Below are 18,295 nucleotides of genomic sequence, written 5' to 3' on the forward strand. Positions count from 1 at the left end.
ATTGAAAAATTAATATTTTATTTATAATTTAAATGATATTATGAATAAAATATTAATAATTTTAATCAATTTTTAAACTTAAAATATATTTTTATAATATATTATTAAAAATTTATACTTTTTTCTTTTTATAATAATATTAATTCTTGATAATTTAAATATTAATATTTTATTTATAATTTAATCATTAATACTTTAAAATATTAATATTTTATTTATAATTGAAATGTTGTTATGATTAAAATATAATTAATTTTAATTAATTTTTAAAATTAAAATGTTATTTTAGATCATATATAATTAAAAATTTAAACTTTTTTCTTTTGGATAATAATATTAATAATTGATCATTTAGATATTAATATTTTATTTATAATGTAATCATTAATACTTTAAAATATTAATATTTTATTTATAATTTAAATGTTATTCTTATTCAAATATTAATAATTTTAATTAATTTTTAAATTTAAAATATTTTTTAAAATATATAATATGTAACTTTTCAAACTTTTAAAAGATATTTTCTGCACGTTTGGTATGCGAAATAGCTATGCTATTCTACCTCTATTCTTAGCTGTTAGTTATAACTTTGTTTGGTTGGTAATGCAACAAGTAATAGCAATTCTTGAGTAATACACATTATTTAAAATGGGTAAAAACTTCTCTTCAACTAAACCCCGATCCTCCCCCTAGTGTTATCTATTCCATGTCTCATGGAGTAGCTATTAAAATTGTTATGACTAAATTACTCCTCTTATATTTAGAAAATTACAACCTTATCCATGTAAAATATTTTTTCTCTCTCTTCCTCCTTTCCTTCTTTCTCTTAGCCGCATGGTTTTCTTCCACGGTTTAGTGTTCCGCCAATAGCATTGCCTCTCTCATCCACCTTTCCAGCTACGTTACTCTCTTCCATAGTCCAGGTACTTGCTTATTGTGCACTTGTTTTCTTTTGAAAGTGGAAATGACCTAGTGTTGAATTATTTTGAAAATGATGTGATTTGTTTTTATCAGAGTTGTGTATTTCTCGATATTTTGTTTGTGGTTCGAGTTTGTTCTCTTTTATTTCTTTGATTCATTGTCAATATTATAGATTATGCTTAGTGGCTGTGATTTAGGAAAAGCAATGCCATCCTTCCCGTCATCACCTTTAATTGCTATGATTTTTTCTATAACTTTGCAATCAGTTATACTCATTATTTCAAGTTGCTCCATGCTATTAGCAATAGAAGATGTTATCAAATTTTTAAGTCCGTGACACTTTGACACTTCGAGAGTCATAAGATTTTGAAAAGATACTAAAGAAGGCATTAAACTCTTTAGTTTGTAACATCCCAATATTTTTAGGGTTTTCAAGTTTTGGAAAACTGATCTAGGTTCAAACTCTTCCTTCCCAAGATGTGTCAACTCAAGAAGTTTAGATAGGTTTAATTCGTGTAGTTGATTTAGTGTCCATGCATGCTTTTCCTCACCATCTAATTCTTCCGATGAGAATATTTCACTAAAGGAAGCATCACTCACAATAAGCTTGGGAATATAGGAAAAAGACTAGAAGCAAGATGAAAGAATGGTTGATTGCTTAGGTAAGCATATGAGCTTCAAGACTTTTAGTTTGGGGAAATACTGAACAGCTGGAAGTTGTCCAAGCCAAATTTTGTTCATAAAAGCATTCTGTTCCAACCATAGTTCTTCCAAGGAAGGAAATATAACCTAGAAATTGAAGAATTAATGTGTCAAGCAAAAACCAAGGGATAAGTACTAGATAAAGGATATGGAAGGGTAGTGGTAAGCACAATTATTTGTCATTTTTTCCTCTGTTTTTTAAGCATATATTTAAAGCATTTCAAGACTAGATATGCTAATTTTAAATTACTGCACTAAATGAAAAGCACATATGTTTGTGACTTTAGAGCAATTTGTAGCACACAATAGAACTGTTGTGGTATATATCAAAGTCAAATCTTTCCTCTGCTTCTATTAACAGGCACTTAGATACATGAATTATTTACTTTCCTTTGCTTGTCTCTCTAACCCAGCCGCACCACCTTTCACAATTAAAAACAATTTTGATTAAAGAAAAAAAATAGATACATGAATTCCCTTTAACAAACTTAGGCAAAGTATGTTAGAGGTCTATTTTTTTATGGCTTCTCCCAGGTAGGTTGTCAAGATGATTTTGAAATGATATACTGATCAAGGCATAGCATTTTAAAATCATGTGCTTTTTTTGTATCTAGGGAACTTATCCCTATTTTTTATGAATGAAATCCATTAAGTTTAAAAAAAAAAACTTAGGCAAAATAATTAGTTAGTTACAAAGAGAAATAAGAATATGTGAAGGATACTATATAGTCTATTTATACCTTCTAATTATATACTTATTGGGCTAAAATGTGCTCCTGAGGTCACTTACCCATACCCAAGTCCATTTTTTGACTGAGGTTATTGTTGTTGAGCAGTCAATGATCTAAAATATTAGTTATATTTTCAAAGGATAAACATTGATTTTGCTGTGAAGGTTCAAGGACAAAAGGCTAACATGAAAAATAGAGTTTCAACTTAATCTTCAATTGATCTTTTAGCTAAAAGTTCCAAATAAAGTTTATTTTAATTGCATTTGAGGATAAGCATTGATTCAAAACATTGTCATTAACCATTTCCATACAAGCAGACCTAACTGTGTTGAATTAATTTTTTAAAAATAAATGGTTTGGTCCAACTCTGAAATGACAATGACACATGCCAATTTTCATAACACATTTCATGTCATTCTTTAATTGAGCAGAATGTACAAAATCTTTAATTCACTTTTTTGATAAATATAACTTTAAAATAAGAGAATTCGAATTCAACTTCTTTAAATAAGATAATACATGTACTGACAATTAAATAAAATGCTCACCAACTCCTTCATCATAATCCCATTATTATTAATATATTAATAATAATAAACAAAAAACCTCCTTCATTATAAACCACAACATTCTTTTTTATAAACATTTCTTTTTAAACAAAGACTTAAAAACAAGACAATGTTGTTGGATTGAAAACAAAACCTATTGCTTGCATCACTATAATAATTTAATCCCCATGTCACTATATTCTTTTTATCTGGTTTAGATGTCCAACTCTATATATAAAACCTTAAAACTTATTATCCTTATCCATAACTTTCTATTTATCCAAACAAAAGTTCAAAAAAAAAAGTGAATAAGGAAAAAATTTAGGGTAAAGCGTTTTCAAATAAGATTTTAATTAAGGAAGGTAAAGGCTTTTGGGCAAGTTAGTTGAAATTAAATCCATTATTTTAGGGTATTGATGCCAAGATACATACAACATGGCCATAAATTAATAATATTTATTTATTTATTTTGTTTTATTTTCTTACTTTTTATATGTCATATAGCTTTAATATTTTTGTACATAATAAAATAAATTAGAATATTTAGTTTTTGCAATCATGGTTCGTTTGTATTTGAGAAGATATGCTGAACGACGAAAAAGACTACTAGCTATGCTTAAATTTTTTATGGAGATTTGTCGTGCTATTAGTTCATTCTTGACTTTATTGTTTGCAGTGTCGATTTTATGTACTTATAGGTCAATAGTAAGATCTTATGCATTAGATTTTCTTGCAATTCGAGAGTATGTGAGGCGACTTGTGTATGATAATGATATTTCATGTATTTCACAAATTAGGATGAATAGAGAAACATTTTTGAAATTATGTGAAATGTTAGAAAGTATTGAAGGGTTGAAGTCAACAAAGAACATGCTTGTAGATGAGCAAATAGCAATATTCTTACATATTATTGCTCATCATGTTAAGAATCGAGTAATTAGTTTAAATTTTAAAAGGTCAGGTGAGACAATTAGTCAGCACTTTCATAATGTTTTAAATGCAGTGCTGAAATTGCAAGAACATTTGTTTAGAAAACCTGAGCCCATTCCAACAAACTCAACAGACAATAGGTGTAAGTGGTTTAAGGTAGATTATTGATCTTATTACCTTTGTAACTATATATACAAGACATTAATAGGTTTACTTATAAGTAATTCATTACATTGGATTTGTAGAATTGTTTAAGTACTTTAGATGGGACATACATCAGGGTTAAAGCACCATGTGCAGATAAACCTAGATATCGCACTCGTAAAGGGGATATTGCAACAAACATGTTAGGTGTATATACACCTGACATGCAATTTGTCTTTGTTCTTCCTGGTTGGGAAGGGTTTGTAGCTGATGGTAGAGTTCTTCAAGATGCATTAAGGAGAAGAAATGAACTTAAAATGCCTTATGATAAGCTTTCCTATGATAATAAGAAGGTATTTCAAATTATGTACTATATGATTATTCTAATTAAATAAATAAATAACTTATTTAGTTTGTTTTATATAGGTTGTTACTATTTAGTTGATGCAGATTATAGGCTATACAAATTGTGAGAGTTTTCTTACACCTTTTAGGGGTCAACGATATCATTTAAATGAATGACGTCAAGGTCATGAACCAAGCAATCCTAAATAATTTTTTAATATGAAACATGCAGCTATTTGCAATGTTATAGAAAAGTGTTTCGGGTTATTGAAAATGAGGGGGGGTATCCTTAGGAGTCCATCATTTTATCTTATTAAAATACATAATCGGATTATTATAACTTATTGTTTGCTTCATAATTTGATAATGAGGGAGATGAGTTTTGATCATATTGAAGTGGATTTAGGAGAATATATTGAAACCGACACAGCAGTTGAGAAGGATTTTATAAGTACTATTGATCTTACTAATATTTGGGGTAATTTGATAATGGAATTAGCAAATCAAATGTTTAATGAATGGCAAGCATCTAGGCAAAATGATGATTGACATTTGTTAGGCATATCGTTAATTGAAAGATCGTTTTAGTGTTTCTTTCCTTTGTCAATACAAGGTTGTGCTTTTTTTCTAATTTGTTATTAGTGTCTTAATTTTTTGTCAATTGTTGTTGTTAATTGTTGTTTATATTGTACTTTTTATCAAATGAATAAAGTTTGACAAGTTTTAATATATTATTGGATATATCACTTTATCCTTTATTTTTTTAGCATTATAATTAATTTTTTATAATAAAATATTTGGTGTATGGTAGAAAATAATGTCTACATCTTCAGCTCAAACTTTTCAAAGTTCAAAAGGAACCAAACGAAAATGGAATTATCATGAAGATGTTGCACTTTTTTTAGCTTTGACTTATTTGCACAATATAGGAAAATACAATATTGGCATTGGGTTTAGAGGGGTTATTTAATAGAACTTGAAAATATGCTTACAATAAAATTACCAAATGCAAACTTGAAGGTGAAGCCCCATATAAAGTATAGAATAAAGATTTTGAAAAAAGAATGGGCTACTATATATGATATGCTGCAAATGACACATACTAGTGGATTTGGGTGAAATGATAAAAGGAACATGATTGTTGCTGATGATCTTATATGAGAATCTTACATACAGTAAAGTTTTTGGTTTGAACTTATTTAAGTATTTTTATGTTAGTTTCTTAATAATAATATAACTAATATTCATCTTCTTTTTTTTTTTTGGTTATTAGAGTCACAAGGAAGCTACTCTTTTTAGAAGAAAGAGTTTTCTTTCTTCAATAAGCTTAATCTTATTTATGCAAGAGATCGTGCAATAGGAAAAAATGCACAAACGGCAACACATATCCTCGATGAAATGCAGGAATGTAATGATACAATAAATGAGGAAATTAAAGTGAAAATCTAGTTGAAAATAGTTTCGACGATGAGGATTTCTCCAATATTCAACCTCAAACATCAGCTCCTAGAAGTGAAACTACTTTAGCAAGGAAGAGGAAAAGGCCAAATAAGACGAGTGATCCCATTACATCCGAATCAATTATTACTGCTACCACAATATAAGATGAAAACATAAAAGAGGTTGGAATTGAGTTTAGCAAGAGTGTTAGGGTAGAGGTGAACATCCAACAAAAGGCTGAAGAGTTGGATGGGATTTTAAGTCAAGTAGAGGGATTGACAGCAAGGGAAAGGGTTTTTGCTTCAATAAAACTTCCTAAATCTCTAACTCTTATGTTTGTGTTTTTCAATATTACTCCTGACTGAAGACTTGAATGGCTGAGGACATTTCTTGCTGACCATTGAGCTTAGATTGCTCTGAAACTCTTTGTGAAGGTAAGTTCCTAATATTGTAACCTTTTGGCATTTGTGGTTGATGTTAATACTAATTATGAGGTTCATTAACAAGTCTAAACCTTTTTGAGTTGACCTTTGTGTTGCTGGTTGTATAATGATGATATTATTGTAGCTACTTTATTGATTTTGTGCATGTTGTAAGTTAGTGTAATATGATGAATATTCATCCATTACTTTCAAGGTCAGTGTATTTTTGTAAACTAGATATTGACTTTTGATTATATGTAATAATATTCTCATATAAAAGACATTTATAGTATGACAAGGCTCTTTCATTATCTATTGCTTTCCATGCTAATATGCAATAGTTATACTTGTAAATTGTCATTTTGTTGCTAGAGATGGAATGTTTATCTAAATTGAAAGACATATTATTTCTCTCTTTGGCATTTATGTTTTCTCAGCACCACATGCTTGGTTCAAATAAATGATTTTTTTTAAAAAAATAATATGATTTTCTATTTAATATATCAAAAGACGTAACTTACTTTTTTTTTTAAGAAAAAAATAGAAGACCATCTTTCTAATTTTAAAGATATGATTTTCTATTTAATATATCAAAAAACATGATTTTCCATTTCTACTAGTTTTTTCATGTTTTTCCCAAATATTTCTTCTCTAATATTTTGTCTAAACAATATTTTGAAAATGATTCATAATATGTAAAGAATTGACTAAAAACAAACATCTATACACAAAATTTAATTGATTATGATGGATAAAATATAATGCAATTAAATTATATTTTAGAATAATTATCTACTTATAAAAATATGTGAGTAAATTATAATTATTTTTAACATTTGGGATAAAATATAATTATGATAGATAATTATATTTTGAGATATATATGTATTTAAATTATAATAAGGATAATTTTATTTTTTATGAAAATAAATGTTAATATAATAAAAGTTATTTTTATCTTATTATCACATATTCCTTTCTTATTCCAATCTTATTTTTACTAACCAAACACTACAATAAGTCATAATAACAATTCATGCTCTATTTCATTCACCATACAAAACAAAGTAATAATTATTCTATTACATTCTATTTTTACTTTATTCTATTTTTACAAAATAACTATTTTATTTTATTCTTGATTATTGTACGAACCAAACATGCCTTTTTGTCTTTATCATTTTTTAAAACTATTCCTTAATCAAGGAATAGCTAATACCACGAGGAGTGTTGGTATTAATTATTCCTTAGTTTTAACTTATTTTGGGGAATAGCCATTCTAGAGGAATGGCTATTTCTTGGAGCATGTGGGAACCAAACAAAGGAACATTTGCTCTTTAAGAAGCCATTCCCCCAACCAAACATGCTACAATTTCTTTAGGAAGGCTATGAGAGAGGGCAAAAGGGATGGAGGGGAAACCACAGAAACGCCATGGCATCAGTCCATAGATGAGCATCTCTCAAGAAGGTTGCTCAACAACACCAATGGCGAGGCAAGTGATGTGACCATTCAACTTAATGCAAAACAATCATGAATAAGGCAAAATGCTTAACAGCATTTACTATATCCTAAATGTGTGCATACAGAGTAAGAGCGTATATCATTTTTCAGATGATTACCCCCCAGTTAGACCAGCAAAACAACATAAAGGAACATGATATCCTGCTGCAAATTTGAGTATTGACTGTAACACCCGTTTCATGACACAAACACGGGTAAACTACTAAATGCTGCAACTTGTATCAGTATGGTACATTCAGACTCTAAAGCAATTCAGCCAAAAATGCATACTGTTGTGTTGCACAATTTTGGGGGGATAAGATAATTCCTCACGTGCAAGGCCTAAGACCCCTCAGCAAGCTTCACAACATCAAAAGGTGGAGAGAGAATAGTCAACAATTATCTCTAATCTTCAATCAGCATCGACCCCAAACCCCTTGTATTAGCATTATCCATTGTTAAGCAAAGCCTAGTGAAATGACCGCAAACTCTACTCACTTTCACTCTCCCTTTTCGACTCTTCATCTCCAAACAAGTCTTCAGGTGGGTCGTACACAATCATGTCTGGGAAAAGCTCCAAGAAATCATCTTTGACCTTCTCTCTCAGTTCTGGATAAGGAAGAAGGCCTTTGAGGATTACTCGAAAAGGCAAAGATAAAGGGGAGTCAGGGGATCGTCTCATTTCCTCATATATGTCCATCGCCTCTGAGGGTAGTCCACTATCTAAGTATGCTCTAACAAGGTCTCCAAAGGTATGCTGATCAAACAAAACTTCCTCTCTTTTTAAATCTTCCCAAACCTGCCTTGATTCATCCACCTTTCTGTTTCTAGCAAGCATCATTAGCATATCCCTGTAAAAGAACATATCTGGCCGGTACCATATTTCTTTTCGCACCACATCATATAACTGCAAAAAAAATAAGGAAAAACTATATCTTAGAAATATAAGATGTAACAGAATCATTCACAAGCATCTATATTTAAGCATGCTAATGACCGCTTTTTCAATATAATGCAGCTAAAATATGGATGGAAGCATGCCTTACTGCAACCATAACCACAATTTTTTTTTATGAAATTACAAATACCAGTAGTCCAGTAGTAAATATAAGCATTATAATCAAAAAATTTTAACAAACATCAAATAAACGAGTCAAAAAACCAACATAAATTTGAAAGAAACCCAGCCGTTGTTCAGAATATGTTCAGGTTCAGTGTAAAGATTGAATTCACGTCCATTATCTTTCCAGCTGAACGGGAGTTCATAACAATAAACCAGTATGAAATCAGGAACCCAAATTTATTTTATACTACTAGTAAGAAATATGGTAAATAGAATTTGATTTTAAATTTCTTTCCTTGCTTAGTTGTCTCTAAAACTGGGAAAAATCATCATGCTTACAATTATTTCCTCTTAAGCCATTTTTATCCATTATCCCCAAACTAAACCTAGAAAAATTGATAACATAATTTTATGATGCTTCCTTAGAATATTTTAACCGTACCTTCATGGAGAGAAAAACCTGGTCTTGTCTTTGGAACTCGGCGAGAACAGACACGAGATCGGATTTGAGCAAGCGAGAGATGTTGGAGCGGATGAACCGGTCCAGTCGGACGGGGTTGGACTGGAGGCGCTTGAGCTCCTTGGCCGCAATCAAGCTCTCTTTGGTCATTTCTTTCTTCCGCCTCCATATCGATAAGCTCGGGCTGGAGGCTGAACCCGGAATGTAGAAGCGAACCAAGGCAAGCCTTTGGTTTTCAGTCAAAGTATCATGTAAAAGCAAGCGAATCGTTCCACAAGTTTTGCCTAGAAAGCTGCAAGTTAAGCGCCGCATAGAAAGAAGATACCAAGGTTGAATTCCCCCTAACTTCCTTCAACTCCCTCGCTTTCTCATTATTTATGAAAAATAAATTTTTAACCATTATTATTTATTTATTAAGTTCAACTCAAATCCAATTAAAAAAAGGTATTTTCAATTTGTGAAATACAATAATTTTTATTTTATTTATTTTCATTATATTTTGAATTAAAACAAATAATATCGATTAATTTGTTAAGTAAATAAGTCAATAAATACGAAATAAAATGATTGTTTTTGAAAATTTCTCAATGATAGAAATTTCATGAAAATTTGTAATGATATTTTCTCAAAACATATCTTAAAAGGATCAATAATTTAGCGTGTTATGTTAAAAAGTTGAGAAAATTCAAAAAAATTATTCTTATATAAAGATTAATTTTTCAAACAGTCTTAATGATAAAAATAATCTAAAAAACTCTATACCAAATATAAAAATATATCTAAAGTGGATGTTTACACAATATTTAAATGATTTTATATGTGATTAAAATGATACGTGTATAATATTTTTATATGCAATTTACTTTTGATAAAAAAAATTTGTGAAAGAAATTATTAAGAGAAAGAAAACTAATTCCCTAAGTGCAAAGATGAGATGAATCTTAAATATATTAACATAGATCTTCTATCACTTATTAGACATGTCGTTTAAGTTAATAACGTGAACTCCATAATTTATAAGCTTATTAAAACTCTATTTTCAGAACTTAAGTCCACACAAAATTAGACTTAAGTTTCGACTTGCGATAAGTAATATTAGAGCAGACCCGAATCTTCACTGATGTGAAACCCCATGAGAGATATAAAGGTCGAGATAGACCCAGATTGGTGTAAGAATCTATCTCCTTTACAAGTAAAGAGCTAGTGCAATGGAGGCATTGCACATTTTGGTAAGGTAGAATATTACGGATCTCACATCAATAAGAGATGTGAGTTACATACTAATTATATTTTTAAATAATTTTTAACAATTATATAAATAATATTTATAATTGTACATAGTATTATTAAATAAGAATTGATATTTAAATTAAGAAATTGACACAATTGCTAGCAATAAAGTCCAATCATATTTCTAAATTTTTACGTTTTCAAAAAAAATATTTCTAAATTTTTATTTTAAATATTTTTATATAAATATAACTAAGATATATTCAATTTATAAATAAAAATTTTAATTATATTAAATTGCTTTCATTAAAAATTTAACTCTAATAATATTAAATAATTTATTGATTAATATTACAAAATTTGGATTCAAACTTTATATTTTAAAAATATTTATAATTATATATAAAAAAATAACTAAAAAAAATTTACATGCAATGCATGTAGATAATGACAAATTTGAATACATAAACCATGGATTTGTTACCCAAAATGCTAAGATAGTGGATGAACGTTACAGTAAGTCTAACTTTACTGTAAGGTCAATTAATAAAATTTTAAAAAAATAATAAAAACCTGCATAACAAGTTAACAGGTAAAAAAAATATACAACTTTTAAATTTATCTATTTTAAGATAACAACGTAGATAATTTTTAAACTTATTTAGTTTATTTTCAAAGTTATTTAACTTTTAATTTTATTTTATTTTTTACTTTAAATTACAAGAAAATTATTCTTTTTTATATTAAATTTAGATTTAATTAATTAATTCAATAAAAATTATTATTATCACTTGTTACGTTAACTCTCACATATTTACGTTAAGATTTTAAATTTGCTTATTCCACCTTTATAAGTTTTTATATTAATTCTTACAGTTTTACGTCAAAACTTTTCAATGTCACTTTTGAACTATAATTATTTTTATCCTTATTATTTTTTATTTTAAAATTAAAATTTGTATGTCGTTAAATACTTTTAGTCCGATAATATAAATTTAAATATTTTTTATTAAAATTATATTTTTTTACTTAATTGATGTGTTACATTAACTCTCACACATTTACTTTAAAATTTAAAATTTATTTATTCCACCTGTATAAGTTTTTACATCAATTCTTACAGTTTTACGTCAAGGCTTTTCTATATCAGTTTTGAACTAGAATTATCTTTATCTTTACTATTTTTTATTTAAAAATAAAAATTTGTATATCGTTAAACACATTTAGTTGGGGAATATAAATTCAAATATTTGTTTTTTATTAAAATTATATATTTTTACTTAATTGACTTGTTACATTAACTCTCACACATTTACGTTAAGCTTTAAAATGTAGTTATTCAACCTTTATAAGTTTTTATGTCAATTCTTATAGTTTTACGTCAAGACTTTTATATGTCAATTTTGAACTATAATTATTTTTATCATTATTGTTTTTTATTTAATAATTAAAATTTATATATTGTTAAACATTTTTAGTCTGAGAATATAAAATTAAATATTTTTTTCATTAAAATTAGATTTTTTTACTTAATTCACTTGTTACATTAACTCTCACACATTTATGTTAAGATTTAAAATTTAGTTATTTCACATTTATAAGTTATTACGTCAATTCTTACAGCTTTATATCAAAGCTTTTCTATGTCAATTTTGAACTATAATTATTTTATTCCTTATTATTCTTTATCCAAAAATTAAAATTTTTATATTGTTAAACAGTTTTAGTTCAAGAATATAAATTTAAATATTTGTTTTTCACTAAAATTTGATTTTTTTTACTTAATTTACTTGTTATGTTAAGATTTAAAATTTAGTTATTCTACTTTTATAAGTTTTTATATCCATTCTTACAGTTTTACGTCAAGGCTTTTCTATATCAATTTTGAGCTATAATTATTTTTATCCATATTATTCTTTATTTTAAAATTAAAATTTGTATATTGTTAAATACTTTTAGTCCAAGAATATAAATTTAATTATTTATTTTTCACTAAAATTAGATTTTTTTTATTTAATTTACTTATTACGTTAACTCTCACACATTTACGTTAAGATTTTAAAATTAGTTATTACACTTTTATAAGTTTTTATGTCAATTCTTATAGTTTTACGTTAAGACTTATCTACGTCAATTTTGAACTATAATTATTTTATCCTTATTATTCTTTATTTTAAAATTAAAATTTGCATATCATTAAATACTTTTAGTTCGAGAATATAAATTTAAATATTTGTTTTGCACTAAAATTAGATTTTTTACTAATTGACTTTTTACTTTAAGTCTCACACATTTACGTTAAAATTTAAAATTTAGTTATTCCAATTTCATAAGTTTTTACGTTAATTCTTATAATTTTACATCAAAACTTTTTTATGTCAATTTTGAGCTATAGTTATCTTTATCCTTAGTTTTCTTTATTTAAAAGTAAAAAATTTTTATATCGTTAAACACTTTTAGCCAGAGAAAAAATATTCAAATATTTGGTTTTCATTAATATTAGATTTTTTTACTTAATTATTATTTTACACTAACTCTCACACGTTTACGTTAATATTTAAAATTTAGTTATTCCACCTTTATAAGGTTTTATGTTAATTTTTACATTTTTATGTAAAGGCTTTTTTATGTCAATTTTAAACTATAATTATTTTTATCTTTATTATTTTTTATTTAAAAATTACAATTTTTATATCGTTAAACATTTTTAATCTGAGCATATAACTTAATATATATAGTTTCCATTAGAATTAGATTTTTTTTCCTAAATTGAGTTGTTACGTTAACTCTCACACATTTACGTTAAGATTTTAAATTTAATTACTCTACCTATATGAGTTTTTATGTCAATTCTTATTGCTTTTCATGAAGAATTTTTAATCATAACTTTTAAAAACTTTACATTTAGGTTTTTTAATGACAACTTTAAATTACATTTGTTTTTATTTTTGTTTTCATCACAAATGGATTCACTACAAAGAAAAAAATAATTATTATAACTAAATTTAATCATCAACATAAACATCAATATATAATAAGTTTCACAATTTAATAAATAATAATACTTACAATTATGTCAAATAAAAAAAAGTAACATATGTACACATCTTATTAATAAAAAACAAAGGCATTCTTAGGTCGTTTTCATGGTTTTCACCTTTTTTCAAAACAAAATCCATGCAAGAAGTTTTTGTCGTAGTCTCAACATCTCTCATTATTGTTGTCACACATTTTCTAATAATAATATCTATAAAACTGCATTATAAAGTGAATGTAACTAGCCTCAAACAGGATTATGAATTGAATAATTGTTGTAACAAACATCAATAACAAATGTCAAAACATAAATTAAGAAGTTATATAGTAATGATGTTCAAACACAACCAAATTATTTTTAACTTATAAACCAGATTATTTTTAAGCAATTCTAATAGAAAAGAAAAAAAAAATACATGGCTCAGATGCAAACTATCCCCATAAAATTCTAAATCAATTTCCATAAGCTAATTATTGATATGAATGATACTCAGAACAATGAGTTCAAATATTAGTAAAGTAACAATGATCTGAAAAATTTCTAAATCATAGTGAATTAGATAGCATTATCATGTTTACAATTTAATTCAATCAAACCAATAAGGAAACAACCATCTCATATTAGCTTTCTTCCCTCTGGTGTTTGTTTGAGGTGTCATATATGTTCTGGCCACTTGGACATTTCTTTCATCTTGTTAATACATTAGCATTGTCAGGTTCCTAATTTGCAACAATTTATTGGTATTTATTAAATGCAAATCAAGTCATTTTAATTCTCTTATGGTTGCAGTAAATTTGAATTTGTAATCTACAAACTCAAGGAGATGGAAAGATAGCAGAGAAAGACATTTTGTAGATCTACAACCAATTTGATACACTAGACAATAGCAATTGTGGCAAAGTTACAGTCGTTGATCTCATGGATAATGACGACTATATTGTCATTTCCATTTTTTAATTGTGTCATGAAGATGGCCTAATTGCAAATCGCTTTATACTATACAGAAGTAGAACCACAAATAATACATGATCATTTTTTCAACATGTCTAAAAGCAAGAAGTTAGTGCTACATCTTTCCTGTAGGTGGAATATTAGCAAAAAATATAATAATCTGAGCAATTCTTTGCAAGTGATAACAAAGGATTCTTTGGTAGTTTTACTTCTATGTCATTTGTTATCCTTTCCTAATTCACCAAGAAGATGTCCAATTTTTTTTTGAGACACTAAAAGATTTCCAATTTCAATTGGTACTAGAGAATGTATAAAATATTTATTGTAAAAAATTTCACAAAGTAGGTCAATTTGATGATGAAAATGTAGTGATTCCATGGATTAATTTAATGAGATATGGTTGAGATGGTTCTACCTAATCAAATCAAGAGTCATTTTGAATTTGCTCACAGATTGTGAAGCGATGATGACATGCGGTGCTTAAGTCTTATCACAGAAAAGAGAATTTTTGGTTTGGCATTTGATTTGTAACATGGGAAGAGATTGCTTCTTTTTAAACAACTCCAATTTCCCTATATCTAGGCTGTTTGATCCAAAATCATTATTTGCTTCATGCTATTTGACTTTGGTTATACTTGAGTCATTAGATTCTCAGCTTCACATGTGAATTAAGCACATACATGATTACTGTGAATAATACACAATAACAGAAATGCATCTCTATTTAACTTAGAGAACATGCCATTTACAGTCACTGCAATATAAAGGGAAAAATGTGCTAATTTTGTTAATATTGTTAGGCATCATATAATACAGACAGCAAAGTGTTTCATTCAATGCCATTGCCATTAAGTTTTGAAACGACACAGTCTCTTTATACACCCACAACAAAACTAAAATAATATATATGCGAAAAAAGCCTCTGTTTTTACTAAACACTAAATACCCATGTCCACGGTCATTGATCAAAACCCTACGCTAAAGAAATATATCATACCTGTAGGCATTGCCTTAGAAGTAGTCCTTGGTAAAGTCTCACATCCCGGAAACTCTCAGACTAGGGATGGCTTGCTATTGTAAACTTGCTGCAACAAAATTACCCATTAATTGAAGGTGAATTTGAGAGTGAAGGAAAATAAACTTAGACAGGAAACTCATAACAAAATATTATAAAAAAATTCCTCAATTTGGAAAGAACTCACTATGTTAGGGAGAGTCCTCATCTCCCTTGACACTTTAATTTTATTTTTTATTAACCAATTGAGTTCGTTTACCGGTTTCTTTATGGGTTTTGAATCAATGGCTGCAATTTAATCTCATAGATTAGATGATCTTTATTAATTGACCTTGCAGTAAGGTCAAAAAGAATGACCTTACTGCAAAATTTGCCTAAGATAATGTGACTATTACAGGTTTACACTTCAAAAAACATGTTTATTATATGAAATAAAACTCTTATTAATGATTTTAAAATCCATCTCATTTCTAACGTATGTGAGATTCGTAACATAATCCTTGAAAAATAGTATTGGTCATCTTAACAACTTCAACTTATATTGAAACAACAAGTTTCCAGTAATCTACGATTAAAAGGATAAGATTTCAAGTATCATAAGGATACATATTTCCTATTCAAAGTGTCCATTTTAATTTGCTTTTTTTTTTGGTGATAAATGATTACAAAAATGCTGATAGCTTGGGATGGATTCAATGCTACAGTGGCAACCATCTTCAAACTACTCTCCAATACCATAAATTTAACTAGAAGCAGAAGACTATTAGTGGCACCAATATTCATTACAACACCACCAACCCTGGTTTCAATGCTACCACTTTGCAATTAAGGCCTTTAAAATTGCACCATCTGTATTGATCTTTAAAAATGATTTGGGTTGGTGGTGGATCACTCGAATCTACAAAATTTGATTCCTCTGATTCAATGGCCATGATAAAACCAGTTGTGTTGATGCACATATTTGCAGTATAATAGGTAATATTCATCTCAAAGATACCATTCAATGATAATCATAATTTTCATTGAATTGCTAATGTGATCTATTGAAGACATTTGAAATACAACACCGCATTATTGCAAGAATTTAATACAAAAAAAATCAATAAAATTATTATTTATATATGAATCACGTAATCATTAATAGAGATGTCAATAAGACGGATCATTAATTGAGATACTATTATATTTATAAATATTATTTCTCATAAATGAATAAAACTTAAAGTAAAGTTATAAATTAAAAAAAATCTAAAATACATAAATAATATAAACTGTAAAAATATTTAATATGTGGCATCAATTAGGTAAGAAGTGATGTAATTATTTACAAATTATAGATATATGTTCATTGTGTCATATGGAAAGGCATGATATTATTGTTAATATATTATCTTTGTATGCCAACAAATAAATTTAATAATATTTAAAGAAAATTCAACTTTTAAAATTCATGTAAATATTAATTTTTAGATCAAAATATTAATAAAATAAATAATAATGCATATTTAATTTATTTGTTTTAAATTTTCAAATAGGATATATTTAAGCATGATATATGGATTTTACTAAGAAAATCGAAACTATTCTATTACCTATTTTTGTTAAAATATTTATTAATTACATTCACTTTTATCATTTTTTATTATTTTGTACAAGTAAATCAATAATTTCAGCAATAAGTATAATAATTAATAATATTCTTAATTATTATGCTTGTTGTAGTTGGATGTGATATGTAAATAAAGAAATAATACATAAAATAACAAAAATACATTTATTAAAATCAGTAAAATATGATTTAATTGTGTTAAAATTTTAATTATTCTACATTTATTTGTAAAAATCAACAACAATTGTATGTATGAAATAAGTAAGATAACATATGTATTTATCTTGTCTGTTAAATGAATAAACCAAAAAAAAATTTATTTATTTACATTTTACTTTACATATTAATATGTTTTGCCATTTTCTTTATTTTTTTTAGAGAAAAAATAACTTTATTTTCAAATCATACAAAGGAAGCAAATACCTCACATATCACTCCACAGTATAGACATAATTCTTTATTTTCTTTTAATCTTTATTAATTTTTAAATTTTTATAAGATATAATAATTATCTGATAATTTTATTTTAAGTTCGAAGTATCGTGACTACACGCAACTTTTAACCGAAATTCTGTCCGGAGCTGGGCCGGGATCACCGCTCACCTCGTTTGATAGGTGTGAGTGTGACTGGTAATAACCCGTCCCCAAAAGGCAAGGTCGTCAAACACATTGATTCCCAATTTTAGCCGAAAGAGACAAAAGTACAGAACATCAACTTCACCGGTTACCGCTTACTTCAGTGAAACACGAGTTAAAAAACCCTCCCACGCACGCTCTTTTCTTACCCACGTTCTCGCCACACAAGCGAACAGTGCGCCAAGCGTGGGCCCCACTCGAACCCTTCGTTTCCTCAAATCGTGACTATGGCCCGTGATAATTAACTGAATCTCGTGTAATTTTACGTTTTTTCGGGTTTTTTTTTTTTTTTTACCGAGAGACGAGATTGACCGGGCCTGTAACAAATTGTCTTTTGTGCTCATATGCGCTGAAACCGGTTAACGATCTGGATGGGACCAATACAATTACGCCAAATCAGCATTTAACTCAACCGGGTGGGCTCAATTAATAACGCCTGTTTTTGCCAGTTTTCATTTTTGGGGTCCATGAAGGTAATTTAGGTGTGCTATAAAATCACAATGACTAAATGCATTTTATTTCTTGAACTACCAATAGAAAATGAGTCTTAAACCTTGCATTTATTAGAAGAGCAAACCCCTCTTCTCAATTTTAGAAAAATAAAAAA

General features: G+C 27.4%; 1 protein-coding gene across 1 annotated transcript; it reads right to left on the minus strand.

Moving 5' to 3' along the window:
- Positions 1-7,722: 7,722 nt before the first annotated feature.
- On the minus strand, positions 7,723-9,571 carry LOC18589976 (Pentatricopeptide repeat (PPR) superfamily protein). Its single transcript, XM_007015202.3, has 2 exons — positions 9,193-9,571; positions 7,723-8,594 (listed from the first exon to the last, which is right to left on the minus strand). The coding sequence occupies exons 1-2, from the start codon at positions 9,520-9,522 to the stop codon at positions 8,178-8,180; spliced, it is 747 nt and encodes a 248-aa protein (XP_007015264.3). The 5' UTR covers positions 9,523-9,571; the 3' UTR covers positions 7,723-8,177.
- Between the last annotated feature and the right edge of the window lie 8,724 nt (positions 9,572-18,295).

The sequence above is a fragment of the Theobroma cacao genome, chromosome 9, assembly GCF_053813885.1.
Source record: "Theobroma cacao isolate CCN51 chromosome 9, ASM5381388v1, whole genome shotgun sequence".
Taxonomy (NCBI): domain Eukaryota; kingdom Viridiplantae; phylum Streptophyta; class Magnoliopsida; order Malvales; family Malvaceae; genus Theobroma; species Theobroma cacao.